A 17,772-nucleotide genomic window follows, 5' to 3' on the forward strand; every position below is an offset into this window, starting at 1 on the left:
GCTCAGCTCTCTTTTCATCACAACGGTGTGGTAGAGCGACTGCAACACCGCCCCCGCTGCTCCGATTCTCCGGCCAAACTCACGCTCCATCGTCCCCTCACTCGTGAACATGATCCCGAGGTACTTGAACTCCTTCACTTGGGGTAAGGACTCATTCCCTACCTGGAGTAAGCAATCCACCGACATTTAAAAAAAATGTAATTCCATTGCTAGACAACAGCCTGGGTCCTTCTTATAGAAATTAAATTGGATAGAAAGGACATGCTCAGGGTGGCGGCCATTTTTATGTGCAACGTTGCCTTGCAGTGATCTAACTTCGGCATACACTTCTGTCACATTTAGCAACTTCTGCTTCAACCACACACTCCTGACACACGTATCTTAAGCTGCATCAGTCAACTCTCTTCCCAGCGAGGTGCAATAAATGTCCTTCCTATTGAATTGAATTTCTATGGTCCATGGTAACTTCCTGTTGGTGATGTCATTCACATACATAGCAACAGGAAATAAACTGGGAAACATTCAGACTATTTGTTTACAACTGAAATGGCCTATACGACATCTTGATACTACTGATGATGCATCAGTGTGAGCAGAATTTTACTGTTGCAGCTGGTTGAGGTGATGTTAGATCACTACTTTAGATCATTTATTTAATGTTTTCTAACTTTGAAACCTGCTGTAAGGGGTCACATGGTAAATTTGGGGGTCATGAGATGATTAATGGGGCATTTTGCACTATACAAATTTGCATTTCTTATTTTTACATCATCTTTCTGAATTAAATATCAGATGCTTAGATATTTAATTAAACCCTCTGAGAACTTTAGAGAGAAATTGTTTGATACAGCAGACAAGAATCTTAAAGTTGTAGCCTGCTACTGCACACACCCTGAGAACCGCTCTCCCACACTGAAACAATATACTATTTAGTCTACAAATATGCAAACGAATAAATTACATTCCCATTGCGGCATGGTGGAGTGGTGGTTAGCACTGTCGCCTCACAGTTACTGGTTCGGAGCCCGGCTGGGGCCCTTATGCGTGGAGTTTGCATGTTCTCTGTCTGCGTGGGTTTTCTCCGGGTTCTCCGGTGTCCTCCCACAGTCCAAAGACATGCATGTGTTAATTGAGGACTCTAAATTGCCCGTAGATGTGAATGATTTTATCTGTTTGTCTCTAAGTGCCCTGGTGTCCTGTCCAGGGTGCCCCCGACCCCGATAGAGACAAGCGGTCGAAGATGGATGGATGACAAAATGTGGCCTGAACAAACTTTAAAAAAAAAATACAATTCAAAACATAACTTTAAACAATAACCCGAATAACAACCATCAGGGAGTGAAATGGTGAATCATTATACAATATCACATAGTTCTGTGCAGAACGAAGAAAACCTGTAAACTAATAATTAATGACCAAAGTGCAATACCTAATTCTACTTTATGTGCTGTGCAGTTTTTTTTTTTTTTTTTAAATCCTTCCTGTACACTAAATTAAAAATTAATTTAAAAGAAAACAGCAGCAGTTTGCAAATATAGCCATTTTATTAATGACTTGGAAAAAAGCTTAACAACACAAGGAATACATGCATGCAGGGTACGTAAGAGCCATTATCCTCCTTTATCTTATTCACAACACACATTTCTTACAGTTTGGTACTGAATTACAGCCGTGAAACAACAAAATCAATCTATGTATATGCTTGTTTACACACACATCAAAAAATAAATTTTCCCCAAACTGGTTTCAAATGAATACTAACAGGGTTTCATCATCTGTCTCTCCTGCATGCTTAATTTTTTTCATTTTTAAATAAACAATTGTTGGTTCCAATAATTAATAAAATTCTAATTATCAGGAAAATATAGATACAAATTAAGATTCTGATGCATTACTGCATGGCCAATTTGCAATTTAATCATAGGACCCGACAACAAATTTAGCAACAGTTTTAACTGTTCAATACAATTTTGAAGTTGAATCTATTGGACATTTAAAAAACAAACAGACAAAAAAAAACAACATCTAAATCACTGGTAACCCATTTGATTTGATATTAAGAAAATGTGCTACCAACGTCTAAAAAGTGAGTGATGAACATTTATAAAAGTCCCTACATGGCTTCTAGTTACAGTTTGTCGGATCCCTCTAATGCTTTTACTGATCGGGCAGCTGGTCACACATCTGTTTTAAACAGCAACACTAACTGAGGTTTTCTACACAGGGCAATTAAAAAGGAAATTCAGAAACTCTTAATGTACAGTAAACTTGGTAGGATAATGTTCTTATTCTACAATAGAAATAAAAAAAAAACTACTGCCCTGTGAAAAAGGGAGAAAATGATAAAAAGAAAGAAAGATCACTGAAAGAAAGCGGCAGACTGCTGCATATTCAGAGTGGCCCACTTCATGGAAGCTGCTCCTTGGTTCAGTATTTACCTCTCTTTGACTTACGAGTGGACTGCTTGCTGCTCTTGGCCCCCCTTTTAACCGCAGGCTCTTCTGGGGATGACTCTTTAGGGGTGGGCCGCCTGGAACCACTTTTGGTCACCGCCATTTTAACTGCAGGCTCCTTGGGAGACGACTCTTGAGGCTTAGAACGCTTGGACCTCGGCGTCTCCGTTGTGACTACAGCCTCCTTGGGGGATGACTCTCTGGACACCAGCCGCTTGGACCCTCTTTTTTTGACAGCCGATGTTTTGGGCTTTCTCGTGGGAGTTCCTCTCTTGACAGGCGTGGCTTTAGATGGCCGTGTGGATTCCTTCTTTGAGGCTGCTGGTTTCCGTCCCCCAGCTGAAGACACCGCTTTCTTGGCTGGAGACTTATGGACAGGGCGGCGTCCCCTTCCTTTAGGTTTTGATTGAGTAGCGCTCTGGGATTTCTTGGCCAGTGGGGGGGGGCGAGCGTTGGGTGGAGGCTTCTTCACAGATTTTCTAAAAGTAAGTTGAACATGGAGTGGTCACTAAAGCAGTAGGAGTGTAATGATGAACACATCCCATGTGGGTGCATGGCTAAAGGAAAACGGCATCAATTAAAAGAGTAACACCTGCATGCTGACTCCAAATCACACCTATATTTAGATGGACAACATTTCATCACAGCTGGATCTTTGTCAGGTCAAAGTATTTTAAAATGGTTGTGGACATTAATACTCTCTCCAAAAGGGGAGATTTCTCCATCTTTTAATTTCCTTGCATTCATATTTAGTTTTTTGAAGGTTATAGTCTCTGTTACTCTTTGAGGTCTTGATAGATTTTTCACTGTGTACTACTTGAATTAACAACTGTTCTTAGGCTGGAACCATCTTCAAACATTTTGACCTGACAAAGCTGGGAATAGGCCTGTTGCGATAAGCAATTAATTGCAAACATGCATGATAACTTTTAATGAGCTCTGTAACTCTGCCGGCCGCGATCATTTCCATTTTTCTTGTGTCTTTCCACCAGAGAGAAAAGAGTTTTCACTCCAGTGCATCATTTTCAGTTTCTACTGACCCCTCTTAACCCTCGTCACATGTTTGACAGAGACGGACCCCTGGCGTTACAATCAGAGCTTGTGAGGAGCAAACACGCTAGTTGGGATTTGGAGTTTTAAAAAGATGAAATGGTTTTCAAAGCCGAACGCGACAGCTGCCGTGTGGCAACACTCCGGTTTCAAACAGAATGACCGCGGTGAAACACTGCACCTGAATGCGCCGGTATGTCGCATTTGTTCGAAAACAGTATCAACTAAACGCGCCAATACAACAAACCTGCATCTCCACCTGAAGCAGAACCATCCGATGCATTTTGGTTGCATCCATTTGATTGATTGTTTCAGTTGTGTGTGATTTTTATTGACACGGCTGTTTGCATGACATCTTCTAGCAGTTTAACAGGAACGGAGGCGCAGTTCGTAGGCAGGGTTCACTGTGTGCACGTTGTGCTTTAACACAGTTGGTTCTGCAGGTTTGTAAGCTGTTTACAAAAGGTCCTAACTGGCAGTTTTGCCTGTTAAGGGATATATCACTATTCATTTCTAAGCCTAATGTTTTATAAATTTATATATATTTTTAGTTCAATTTAGTTAATATCCAATTTATCTATTGTTTCGGTTGTGTGTATTTTTATTCAAGTGCATTTTTTTGTTAAAATAGACCGAGAGTCCATATTATTTATTGTTTTTTGGTTGTTTTGTTTATTTATTTTGGATATTTCAAATATCTTCCAGTTCTCGAGTTAAATATTCTTTAGAAATAAACGTTTATTGATCCTTGAAAGGGTGTACTTGCATTATTATGCCATTATCATTATATCAGTCTAAAATGGTCTCAAACAGCAATATTGAATTTTCAATCGCCCAGCAATATTTGTTATCGTGACAGGCCTAACTGGGATCGAACTGTCCACTTCCATACATTTGTGTTTCTGAGAAGAGCAGTTAATGAGCACAGATCCAATTTTTTACACCGACCTCTTTCGTGAGGGAGCTTTGTCCTCAGACTCTTCTTCCTCCTCGTCAGAAGTTTCAACCGTCCGCCTTCGCTTGGATGTAGACGGAGCTTCTTCCTTCTGAAACTTGTTTGGGTACAGGATGGTAGGGCTAAAAGATAAAATAAATAAAGCGCTGAAAAGCTGAGATGTAATTTTTTGTGAATGTTGTGTCTAAAGCAAGCTACTAAATAATCAACCTGGCCTGAAACTGAGGAAATACACTACACATTTACTTTGTCAAACTAAAGTGGATACTGTGGAAAGCACATTGCATCTAAAAAGAAAAGAAGTTGGAGACATTTTCTTTAAACGATTACGTCTATATCTTAGAATACACTTAGAACTTCTCTATAATTACAAGATCTTTATCCCATAAGTAGGAGAACAGTCTTTGACTCCAGGTGTTTGTGTGCTTTACCATGTCATGTGTTTGACATCAACCGTGTGTTTTTTTTTATACTGAGGGGCTCCAAAGCCAGAAATGTTGAGATTGTTAAACCTTGAGACAAAGTATTAAAAAGGTACGGTATTTTGAGTATTAAGCAATTAAATAACAAAACCCTTTCCTGTAAATGAAGTTGACGTACCTCGGGTAGAAAGGGAACGAGAGCTGGTAGGTCCCTGTGAAGCCATGACCGGTGATCTGGTCCATCCAGCCGAGTGCTTTACACTTTGTCAGGGTCCTCCTCAGATTAGCCACTAAAGAAAAGAGTTTCCCTTTTTAGTGACACCACTTTGGATGCACAAACCTTGTAAAACAGAAGCTCACAGTGTGATTGATTTTCAGGTTACAAAACAAGGAGAAAACAAGCCCCGAAGGGTGACACAAAATCTTCCTTTTAAGCATCCAACGCCCACCTCCCATAGGATCAAAACATGGGTCTAAAAGTTTGTACAAGTTTGTTCAAGAAACAATGCATGCACCAAAACTCGACTTGATTGTATGTAAAGGCTAAATTAAAGCCTACAATAAAGCTTGTGTGGGGTAGAGGTGTTCAGTCGAATTGAACTGAATATAGTAAATCACCAATTTCACCAAGCAGCTTTCAAGAGTGGGGCTACTCACTGGCGAACAATGCTGAAAACACACCACGCTTCAACTGGAAACCATTAATTTGAAAATATTTTTACCACCTGAGAAAGAAGGCATGAAAGCAAGAGAGAGATTCTCACCTAAATTGTACTCCTTTACGTCCTTGTTTGTGTCCACTAAGAATCTGCGTAGAGTGGTGGTGCTGCAGGTTTTAGGTTCATTCATGGCTGTGATCGCGACTATGATGGCGTCCTCTATGGTGCTGCCCTTGAGCAGGACCTGGTTGCCGGTGCGCTTCAGCTGTGACAGTCAGATATAAACATTTTTAGAATGTGAGGTCATTTGTCCTTCACCAAATTGTTTGTTTTGTTTTTTTTAAATGCCGCCAGCAAGAGAAAGAGAAAGTATGCATATTGTTTACTGGCATTTAGACAAACAATGTTCTATAGGGAATAATACCTGGCAATATATTTATCTCATAATATCTCAATTCTACTGACAAAGTATAATACAGCAATCAGTCCCCGGCTGGTAGATTGATTGGAACTGCATGTCTATCTTGCCTGGAAACAAAACAGATCCTGTAAATAAAATATATAATTTGTGACACAAGACAGTGGTGCTCATGAAAAACACCACATCTTTGTCTACCATAGTGGCTTTAGTTTCACCAGCAGACGGAGGACACCTTCCTGATGCCAATAGCTCTTCACCAAAATTAAACATTTTATGTGCTAGCGGTAATTTTTGATGACAGATGGGACTCATTTTGGAACACATTAACAACCTTACCTGGAAAGTCCCTCTGGCTCCTTTCCCAGTGATTTGCTCCAGTTGTCCTTTCTCTACTGCCTTCACCAGGGCTGTCTTCAGGACGTCTGGCCTGAGGATGAACCAGGCAGGAAATTATTAATATATTCATATTAAGTGTGTAGTCTCACAGACTTTTTTTGATAAGGAACTAAGCCACTAATACCCAGTGTGTGGCTGTGTCATCATCTTTAAAGTTGAATTTCTGAAAACCCATCTATTATAGCAGTTTTTTAAGCTTTTATCATTTTGTTGTTCTGTTTTTTAAATAGTAACCTGGAGCTTAGTTTTAGTGAGCATCAATGATTTTGTCTGTTGTCCTGAAGAACTTCAAGTTTAGATAAGAGATATTTATATTGAAAATATTTAACTTTTGCAGGTTACAGCCTCCCACATCATCAATGTCAATATATATACTTTTTTTTAAACTTGACACTTAAAAGACTTGTTAAAATTACAAATAACAGATGAATCAACAATGAAAATAATTGTTAATTGCAGCCCTGGTTGTCTGAAATGCTACATACCTGTTCTCTATGTTGAAGTTGGGGAAGTGCTGCCCCAGGTATTTCTTGATCAGGTTGTAGGAGGCCTCTTTGGGCTCACAGAGCCGAGTGATGATGAGAGGGAGAGCGTCTCCCAGAGCCTCTGTCTTCTGAGCAGCTTTCTAAAACACCATCCGTTTACAGACACGGCGATTACAACCAAACACAGCCCAGTCTTATAGGGGAAAATGGATAAAGGAAACTGTTGACACTACGTCATTAACATAGGGATTAGATGTGTGAGATATTGTACTATGAACTCCTACTACAGGTATTCTGCTGCTGAGAACAACCTCTGTCGATCCACTTAGACATCAATAAATAAACATTGCAGTCCAAACTATAATGACTTAACTTGACTCATGACTTAAAGAAATAGTTCCACATTTTGGGAAATATGCTCATGTACTTTCTTGCCAAGAGTTACATCATCAATACCACTCCTACATCTCTTAACCTAGCACAGAGCCTGGAAACAGGGCTTTGTCCAATTGTAACAGATCACACACAAATCCACAAAGTTGCTGTTCTGTGCTAAGAAATAGTCCGACATAACTATGGCACATCATTTCACTTCAAACCATTATACCTTAGACACGTAGGGCGTCTTCCCAATGGCAAAAGTTCCTGAAAGACCTTTACCCTTCAGCTGTGGGAGAGAAGTATAAAAACCAGAATTAGCAGACCTGACACGTTCCCTGTGTTCCTCCACATTGTAAAGAACATCTGCTGAAAAATATATTTTAATTGATCTTTTTTGCAAGAATCTGTACAAAACCAATATAAATAAATAAATCAGAAGTATTTGTCATTGTGGAAGAGCAAACAACGAAATCAGAGATGCAACTCTGCTTTGTGTATCGTAAATTTTTTAAATTTAAAACAACACAACAGATAACACTGTAAATAATAGGCCTGTTGCGATAAGCAATTAATTGCAAACATGCATGATAACTTTTAATGAGCTCTGTAACTCTGCCGGCCGCGATCATTTCCATTTTTCTTGTGTCTTTCCACCAGAGAGAAAAGAGTTTTCACTCCAGTGCATCATTTTCAGTTTCTACTGACCCCTCTTAACCCTCGTCACATGTTTGACGGAGACCGACCCCTGGCGTTACAATCAGAGCTTGTGAGGAGCAAACACGCTAGTTGAGATTTGGAGTTTTAAAAAGATGAAATGGTTTTCAAAGCCGAACGCGACAGCTGCCGTGTGGCGACAGCTGCCGTGTGGCAACACTCCGGTTTCAAACAGAATGACCGCGGTGAAACACTGCACCTGAATGCGCCGGTATGTCGCATTTGTTCGAAAACAGTATCAACTAAACCAAAACCACTAAACTTAACCATTTGATTGATTGTTTCAGTTGTGTGTGATTTTTATGTTAACAGTTAAACAGGAACGGAGGCGCAGTGTTCGTAGGCAGGGTTCACTGTGTGCACGTTGGTTTTGCAGGTTTGTAAGCTGTTTACAAAAGGTGGGACGCACACTTCGCCCAATGAGCTAGAGGCTAGATTTTTTCTTAAGTTTGACGAATACGACTTGTAGGCTGGGACATTTTTAATTTTAATTTACTCTTTTCTCGTACACACATTTGATAATGTTCGTGTTGAAAATGTAGCTTTCTTTACCCATGAGATAATGCTTTTGTTTGTATCCTTCCAAGCGATAAGTAGTATTAAAGATGTTTTCTCCCCAATTATCGTTTGTTACCTGTTTGATGGTGCCCTTCTCCAAATGTTTCTTCAATGCTTTCTTGATGAGAAACTTCTTCCTGTCGAGCTCCATCGCTGGGTATTTTTTCAGAATAAATTTCATGACGGACTGATATGAGACCCCAGACCTATCATTAAAAGGCTGTAAAGACAGTGGACAAGAAATCACAGGTTTTTTTTAAACATAAAGGGGAAAGAAATCCAACTTAACTGGATGGGTTGGGGGATATACAGAGCATGTACACACCGAAATAGCTTCGATGAGGATATCATTCACTTTGTTCGTAGTGCCTGCAAAGTTGCTTGCGGGAACCTTTTTGTTGGCAGAGAAGCTAGCCCATGCAGGGATCGTCCTTTTCACCTTCTTGGCTTTGGGTTTCTCGTACTTGTAGCCATCCTTCAACCTGCCACCAAAGAGGAACAGCAAGACACAAGTTCAGTGAAGCGGTTCATTTCTTTGGAAGCGATATTTCACAGTGATCGTTACCACCCTTATCTTTATCCCATCCTCACCTTTGAAGGAGAACATAGCAGTGTGTTGCACACTGTCCAGCCGCGCAGTCCTTGCATTTGTCACTTTGTCCATTTGTCACCGGTGGGAAAGACAAAATGAAATTTGAGAACATCTGTCTTAATGATCACCATGGTAGTTTGAGCCTCGATGATTTGCTACGCTAGTGTACTACGTGCAGAAAAAGTGTCATGGTCTAGGAGAAGAAAGGGAGGAGAAATTATCAGTTATTAATGTAATAAGCCAGGTTAAATTTCACTATTACTTCATCACCTGCAGCTAAATGTGAGGTTTTCCCCCACGCGTGTTTCCTTATAATGTCCGATAACCTATTTTGGAAAATTATCGCGTCATTACTTTTTCCTGAAGTAAATGTGTCCATGAGGCTTTATAAATGTCCTAACAGTTTGATTCCCTACAGCTAAACTGTGGGTCTTCCCCAAAAACAAATCATGAACATATTTTCCTTATTTTATTTTTGAAACGGTCGACAAAACATAAATATATTTATCAGCCTTACTCTCAATGTTTGTAGCTCGTGGTAGCTAAAGCTGCCCTTTCATGGAGTTTCCCCGATATGGACTGAACAGCTAAAAAGTCATCAGACTCTTATGACGCTTACTTCCTCTCCTCCTGGACTCCTCCGAGACTGCGGACAAAGGGGCTGATACATTTGTCCCCTAGCCATCTACTGGATGTGGCTGTGACAGGTCACATCCTTTGGAAATGCAACACTGCCACCATGAGAGGAGCAGGCAGCCGTTTTCCAGCAGAGGTAAGGATAATATAAACAGATAAAAGTGCCATCAAAGTGAAATATCGCAGCATTCAGAGTTGCCCACTAGCTCTCTGGTGAAACTCACTCTTTCTTCCCTGTCCCTTCTCCTCCCTTCTCTTCCTCCGCTGCTTCCGCCTTCTCTCCATTCTCCTTGGGCTCCATATCTGCTGTGGTGTCGCCTTCCTCAACTGCGGCAGCCGAAGAGGCGGCCTGCTCATCGTCAGCGGCAGGCGACTCTTCTGAGGACGCTTCAGGCTCTGTGAAGAGGAAACCATCTAACTTAAGAGCTAAAACAAATGTGCAATAAGATCATGGCTAGCACCAACTTTAGTGTAGTGGTTGTCGAAACAGAAAATATTTTTAATCACCTTATATTTGAAGTAATTTCGATACTAAACAGGTATATGTCAGTTTAATAATGAGAATGTGACATAAAAGAATAAAAGCTTTATTATAGTAACCTCTCCCAAGCGGTCCGTGGACAGCAAACGTGCCGCTCCTAAGCGCGGTATGGTTGCACTCACACAGGTCAAACAAACTAAACTTAAGCCTTGAAACGTGCTTGGGCACGGTACGGATGGAGAGTGTGAGTGCACCCCGAGTGACCACATCTGCTCCTGTTAGTGGTCCAGCATTACTTTCGTTTAATAACGCACATCACTTGCTACGTTTCACCTAGCGTCCACACTACTCCGGCGTTTCTGAGCCCCTAAAATGAAGAACAGTAAAATGGTTTGGAAACGCTGCGGCTGAACCTGTTTAAGTTTTAAATCACCGGGGTTGTGTTTAAATCTGGACATGCCTAAATGGAGATCTTTAGATACCATGATGTCTGTTTTCTACCCCCAAAATACTCATGCACTACTCTCTGTCACAGCTCCACCTTGTAGTTGAAACAAGCAACTAAAACTAAAGAGGTCTTACTTTTCCTGACATTCTTGTTCTACCCCTGCAGTGTCTTCAACTTCAACCACAGAGTAACTTCCAGTTTACATCCGCGTGTGCATGCCCAGTGTACACAAATACTCACGTGATGTGTGTTTTCAGGCGTGTTAATATGGACGGAGATTAATTTTGATACGGCGCGACACGCTTGTGTGGACGCAGATAGTTGTAGTTTCAAAAGCCCGTTTTAGAAATATCAATGTTTTGATGACAGGTGGGATGTTTGTTATCACAACGTAAATATATTTTACCTCATTTTAAAGGCTTTGTATTCTAAACGTATTTGACCGTTGTGGGCGATACGAGCAAAACACGTCTGTTCTTATTTTTCAAACAAATCAACTGTATAGTTTTTTTCTCCTCAAATGTATTATATAATTTAAGTGTGCATGTTAGCACCAAAAATAATGCACTGATTGATTTCTCAGGTATAGAGACATGATGAAAGGGTTGTAAAAACCAACTGTGCATGCCCACCAATGTGCAAATGTAAATATATATATAACTTGTGAACTCTGCTTCATGTGTAATTGCTTTATCCTAATTTCTTCTGTATAACGTTATATTTAGTGTATTATTTTATGTGTATCTTCCTGTATGTCTCTGCATCCGCTATGCACAAAAAGACTAGTCAAATCCCTGGTATGTAATCTGATTACATACTTGGTAATAAAGTTAATTCCGATATTCAGGGATGTGACCCACACACACTGCAATTACAGACTGTGGTGTATGACTGGGCTGTAATTATAATAATAATAATAATAATAATAATAATTATTATAATTATTAGAAGTGATGTCGGTTTGTTAAGGGTCTTTATTGACGGACGACCCAAGCCTCACCTTTATCTGCAGCTGCCTTCTCCGGGGTCTGAGTCGCTGCTGCTCGGCGTATCGGCATCACACGAGATTTGAACTGTCTTGAGGAAAATAAACACGATCAGACCAGAAAAAGCACGTCAAGCACACAACACTTGTGGGGGTACAATTATGTGTGCGTGCCTGGTTGAGCATGGGGACACTGCTGCCAAACCCACTTCATTCATTGAGGCCCAAAATCAAACACAAGAAAGGGTGCGCTTGTGTGTTTCACAAAAACGCAACCATCTTCAAAGACGGGGCTTGCTCTGCTTACGCTCTAAGACATTTAGATCTTTTTGCACACGAGACAGACAATGAGGTGCCAGAAATTTTCGGTCAATTTCGCCATTTTGTCCCTTTGGTTAATACACACACATACACAGTAATGGCGTCGCACCAGGCAGATAAAATTCATTTCAGTTGCATGGAGTCAAAAAACACTGAACTACGTGTTTTCTCCAGCATCGCATTCGTGCAACTACACATTAAGCTAGTAATGTATCATAACGCGAGTCAAACTTACCTTCTACTTGTGGAGAAAAAGTCAGATACTTTGGAGTAAAATTTCTGCACGATCCTTTCCTTTCCTTTCCTTTATTTGGATTTCGCTGTTTACAAGCCCCGCCCCATTTAGGACCGTTGGTGACGTCGCCTCGTCACACAAGAGCACGTCGAAGGATTCCCAACTGTCATGGCCGCCGACACCAACCGTTCAATTTTTTTTTGAAAATATTCACGAAACCGAATAATCTTTCAATACTCTAATATAAAGTCTGACAAGATGGTGACTCCTGGAGGCAAATATGATTGGATCGAATTAAGAGAACGGGCCCCAGCGGAGAGGCTACGTCCATTTTTTTTTATACAGTCTATGGTTTTTTTATGGACCAGATATTTCTCCCGTTTCCCTGATGGTCTGAATTAGTCGCCAAGTTGGTCGCTAGTAGCTTTTTATAAATAAAGTTGCCAAGAAGGTGTGAAAAGTTGCTTAAAGTAGCAAGACAGTGCCTGCCTGTGAGTGCTTTGGGACAGGGAAAGGGCTCCCAGCAGCACCCGCTGCTTAGGGACAGTAACTACAGAGTGATTCGTCTCCACTAACACCAGAAACAGTCAACAGATTTCTCTCTAGGATGGATGAGGATTTGTCTCCAGATTTGTTGAGAAAGTCTCGGGTGTTTGTGTTGTGATTATACACAACAGTGTCTCTTCTTCTCTGTTGTTGGTGTATTTCTGTGGCAGTTATAGCCCCACATCCAGGCCCGGCGTGTGTACTACAGCTTTTTTAGCCGGTTTCACTGGTTCCCTGTGGACGCAGATATGTCTTGAGCAGAGTCCGTGTGGACGAAAAACTTTAAGAACGATGGAGAAAAAAAGTTTGTTGGATGTACCATTAAGGCTAACAAAGCTAACTTTTCATAATTAGTACAGTTTTAGCAGGGGCGCAGTAACAGGGGGAAAGGTTAGGACGATTCTAAGGGCCCATGACTGACAGGGGCCCTAAAATATTAAAACATGAGGACATTTTATTAAATTAACCTGTCATCGTTAATCAATAATTTCTATTAACAAACCGTTTTTGTAGAGTGAAATCAATAAAACGGTTAATTGAACTGTTTTCTGACTAAAAGTAACAATTTCAACCCTCTGTACACCCCTGTATTTAGAAGTAATGGTTTAGTCCTGTTCCCTACGTAGCGCGACCCGCGAAACCGTTTGAATGAGCGCGAGGGACAGACGGAGATAGAGTAGGAAGAAAGTATGTGTAGGGCTTGTTATCATGGATATAAGAGCGTTTTTCAAAAACGAAAAGTATTGAAACGAGGCGCAGATGAGGTGAGACGAGAGACTTAACACATCCTGAGCCATGAGACATGGCTCAGGATGTGTTAAGGTCCTCCTGCTAATAAAACGGAATACAGCTTCACATTAAGAGTGTGTAACTGCAAAAAGTGACTTGACTTTTATTTTGAAGCAGACACAGGACGTAGCACTTTACACAGACTGCGGATCACATACCAGCCCTGTTTACTTTACACTAAATATTCATACTCACTCTATTGTTTAGTTTACACAGAACAGATTTTTTAAAAACAATCATTCATGCTGACTTGACCAGACTTCTCTTTATTAATCCTTTGGGATGACTCTTGCAAGAGTTTCCAGCCGCTTACAAAAAACACAATGGAGGTATAAAAAATACAGTATAAGATAACCAATAAACTCTTAGCTAAATAAATATAGAAAGTATAATATAAACAGTAAACAACAAACTCTTAAATATAGTTAAATATGTATGAAGTATATTTAAGAATACAGGTCAAATAAAATTCACAGAAAGTTAAATCAGATAAGTTAAATGTGGAGGAAATGTATAAGATAAAACATGTATGAATATATATGACAGAAATGAGCAGTAAGATTAAATCATTGCACTTAAGTGGTGGATAAAGTTCTTGCACAAAGAAAAGAAGATAAGTGTCCAGGTATGTAAGAGTAGATTATTAATTATTAATGTCACAGTGTGTGGCTCCCACTCCTCTTTATTTCCTCCTCCACCCGAGTGAGGAGTTGTTGAGGATGATGGCCTGACGGACAAAGGAGTTCTTGAGTCCTGTCAGTCCTACACTTGGGCAGGAGCAGCCTTCCACTGAACAGGCCCCTAGTTTAGGAGTAGTTTTTCCAGTGTCCTCCTTTACGCCACCATAACCAGCGAGTCCAGTTTCATGCCAACCACAAAGCCTTCTTGGATATGCTGCCCCCCCCCCGGCACATCACAGTGTAGAAGAGGACACTGGTGACCACAGACTGTTAAAACATCCACAGCAGTTTGCTGCAGATGTTGAAAGACCGCAGTCTTCTCAGGAAGTACAACCTGCTTTGTGTCTTCCTGTACAGGTGGCTGCTGTGGGTTGTCCAGTCCAGTTTATTGTCCAGCCACAGCCCATGGTATTTGTCCACCGACTCCACCTTTGCTCCCTCTAGCACAGGGGTCGGGAACCTTTTTGACTCAGAGAGCCATGAAAGCAAAATATTCTGAAATTTATTTCAGTGAGAGCCATATGATATATTTTAAGACTGATTTCTACTACATGTGAGTATAATAAGCCTCTGAATTTATTCTTTTAAATAATGTTGTGATAACACTCACCATTAATGCGACTTCTGGTGCTGCATGGATTTGCTGATAGCTTTGTAGTCTGGTTGGTACTTGGTGAGGTTAAGCTTCATGCAGGCGTTGAGGCTTTCATCCGTTAAACGTGATCGTAGGTTTGACTTGATGTTTTTAAGATGTGAAAATGACTGCTCACATGAATACGTAGATCCAAACATGGTCAATACAGCAATACTCACACGCTTCAGTGTGTCGTATGTGACAGGAAGCGTGTTCCAAGTTTTGATAATCAGCTGGTCTTCGGGTTGAAGTTTTTTCATTTCTGTCCACATGTGCTTGCTCGCCAACTCCGCTTTCTGTCTTGCGATTGTTTCCAAATCTTCATTCAGTGACTTGAACTTATTCACCCACATGTCTGAGGCCTTTAGGTCAGCCACTTCTGCTTCAAAATCTCTGAGGGAGACATCCGGAATGTAACTCAGGTCGGCTGTGTTCAGGGAACACTCGTTTGGATGTGTGATGAACTTAAAAAGAAGAGTGTGCTCACGAAATTCTCCAAAGCGTGCTTTGAACGACTGTAGGAGACTGGATGTGAAGCCAGCTAGCTGGTGGAGATCAAAGTTTTGAGTGGGCTCACTTGCTGTGCATGCATCTTTAAATTGTCTCAGTTTTACAAAATGTAGTAAACGACCTGTTTCAAGATCCTTGATGAAGAGCTCCAGCTTGTTTTCAAAAGCAAACACGGCGTGTTGAAGTGATAACACTGTATTTCCAATGCCTTGCATTTTCACGTTGAGCTGGTTTAGATGTTCAGTCATATCCACGAGATAGTAAAACTTGAGGAGCCACTCAGTTTCACCTAGCTCAGGATGCTCGATGACTTTCATTTCAAGGAAAGTCCGGATTTCGTTCAGGCAAGCCGCAAAACGGCTGAGCACCTTCCCTCTTGACAACCAACGGACATTGCTGTGCAAAAGGAGACCGTGATAGTTATTTCCAACTTCATCCAGCAGTGTTTTAAACTGGCGATCATTTAAGGCTCGGGCAACAATAAAGTTGATCACTCGAATGACCAGCGACATCACTTCGCCAAGCTGCCCGTCACACATCTGAGCACAAAGTGCCTCCTGGTGTAGAATGCAATGGAAACCTAGAATGGGTCTGTTTTCATGTTCACGGAGAAGCGCCACAAATCCTTTGTTTTTCCCCACCATACACGGAGCACCATCAGTACACACTGAGAGAAGTTTATCCATAGGCAGATTTTTTTCATGAGCGAACTCAATGAAAGACTTGAATAAATCTTCACCTCTTGTGGACCCTTTTATTGGCAGAACAGCAAGACTTTCTTCGCGAAATGTGTCACCAGCAGCATATCTTGCAATCACACTGAACTGCGACAAATGACTTACGTCTGTTGACTCATCCAAAGCCAGGGAAAAGAACGGCGCTGCATGTATGTCCTTCACTTGCGTTTCCTCCACTTGGTTTGCCATCATGATGGTACGATCATGAACAGTTCTTGCCGACAGAGGCATGTCTTGTATCCGTTTGATTATCTTGTCTTTGTTCGGAAGATCATCAAAAAGTTCATTAGCTACATCCAGCATGAAGGTTTTAGCATACTCGCCATCTGTGAATGGTTTTCCGTTCCTCACTATTGCTAAAGATCCAGCAAAACTAGCAGAATTATAGTCACCTTGGCGGGTCCATACGCGGAGTTGCTGCTGGCTAGCTTGCACCCTGCTCAGTAACTCTTGGCACGCTTTCTTCCTGCTGTCTCCCGCAGGGTATTTTGATGCAAAGGTAGCATGGCGTGTGTCGAAGTGCCGCTTTACATTCGACCGTTTCATCGATGCAATTTTGTCATTGCAAATTAGGCACACCGCAGAACCAGCTCTCTCCACAAAGGCGAATTCTTCAGTCCATTCATCCTGAAATGCACGATACTCATCATCTTTTTTTCTTTTCGCCATCTTCTTCGTCGAAGGGTTAGCTTTGAGCTAATGAGTGAGCAGACTGATTCAAAAGGGGGCGTTTACCTGTTTACCCAGCAACGGCCAACGTCGGCTATTATCATCCAATTAAAATAATGGGCAATTGCTCCTGCAGCCAACTGCAGCCCTGAACAGGACGTGAGTAGTGGAAAATCGATGGATGGACTAAAACAAGTGATAATATTTTATGTTTAATCTGAAAAGCCAAAATCTGCGAGCCAGATGTAATCATCAAAAGAGCCACACCTGGCTCGCGAGCCATAGGTTCCCGACCCCTGCTCTAGCAGGACTGGTCCCGGTCTTGGTTTGGACCTCCCAAAATCAATGACGAGGTCCTTCGTCTTGGAGGTGTTGAGCTGTAGGTGGTTAGTGTGGCACCATAGAGCAAAGTCCCCCACCAGACTCACCGATACTTCTCCTCTCTGTCACCCCTGATACATCCCACGATGGCTGTGTCATCAGCGTACTTCTGTATGTGACACAGCTCCGAGTTGTAGCAGCAGTCAGAGGTGTACAGGGTGAAGAGAACAGGGGCCAGCACTGTGCCCTGAGGGGCTCCATTGCTGCTGACCACAGTGTCAGACGTGGCCTGTCAGCGAGGTAGTCTCTGACCCAGTCCACCAGATAGGGGTCCACTCCCACCCTGTTCAGTTTGTCCTGAAGTATAGGGGGCTAGATGGTGTTAAAGGCACTGGAGAAGTCCAGGAAGAGAATCCTAACTGCACCGCTTCCCTTATCCAGATGGGAGTGGACTCAGTGCAGCATGTAGAGGATGGCATCCTCCACACCAACATCTGGCTGGTATTCAAACTGCAGGCGGTCCTGGGTGGGGTTGGGGGGACAAGAGCTGGTTAAACCTCTTGAAGAAGTCATTCAGCTTGCTGGGCCTCTCCATTGTCCCCCCCTGTAGCTCTGCTCTTTGTGTTGTGATCTGTGATGGTCCTCACACCTTCCCAGACCTCCCTCATGTTGTTTTCCCTCAGCTTCTGCTCCA

General features: G+C 41.7%; 2 protein-coding genes across 3 annotated transcripts; both read right to left on the minus strand.

Moving 5' to 3' along the window:
* Positions 1-1,570: 1,570 nt before the first annotated feature.
* Positions 1,571-12,295, minus strand: hp1bp3 (heterochromatin protein 1, binding protein 3). 2 transcript variants are annotated; one of them, XM_083938814.1, is made up of 13 exons: positions 12,193-12,295; positions 11,652-11,724; positions 9,947-10,118; positions 9,086-9,148; positions 8,820-8,976; positions 8,571-8,714; positions 7,449-7,508; positions 6,842-6,981; positions 6,297-6,387; positions 5,645-5,804; positions 5,059-5,170; positions 4,452-4,580; positions 1,571-2,932 (listed from the first exon to the last, which is right to left on the minus strand). In XM_083938814.1, exons 2-13 carry the CDS (start codon positions 11,707-11,709, stop codon positions 2,428-2,430), a joined length of 1,791 nt encoding a protein of 596 aa, XP_083794940.1. In that variant the 5' UTR covers positions 11,710-11,724; positions 12,193-12,295; the 3' UTR covers positions 1,571-2,427. The 2 variants fall into 2 exon arrangements, with proteins under 2 accessions (XP_083794940.1, XP_083794939.1); XM_083938813.1 differs by having other exon boundaries at positions 11,652-11,728; positions 12,193-12,256.
* Positions 12,296-14,819: 2,524 nt separating this feature from the next.
* Positions 14,820-16,757, minus strand: LOC310965773 (protein FAM200C; the record flags this gene model as incomplete). Its single annotated transcript, XM_083939526.1, has 1 exon — positions 14,820-16,757. One exon carries the CDS (start codon positions 16,755-16,757, stop codon positions 14,820-14,822), a length of 1,938 nt encoding a protein of 645 aa, XP_083795652.1.
* Between the last annotated feature and the right edge of the window lie 1,015 nt (positions 16,758-17,772).

The sequence above is a fragment of the Echiichthys vipera genome (genome assembly GCF_963691815.1).
Source record: "Echiichthys vipera genome assembly, chromosome: X".
NCBI classification, from domain to species: Eukaryota; Metazoa; Chordata; class Actinopteri; order Perciformes; family Trachinidae; genus Echiichthys; species Echiichthys vipera.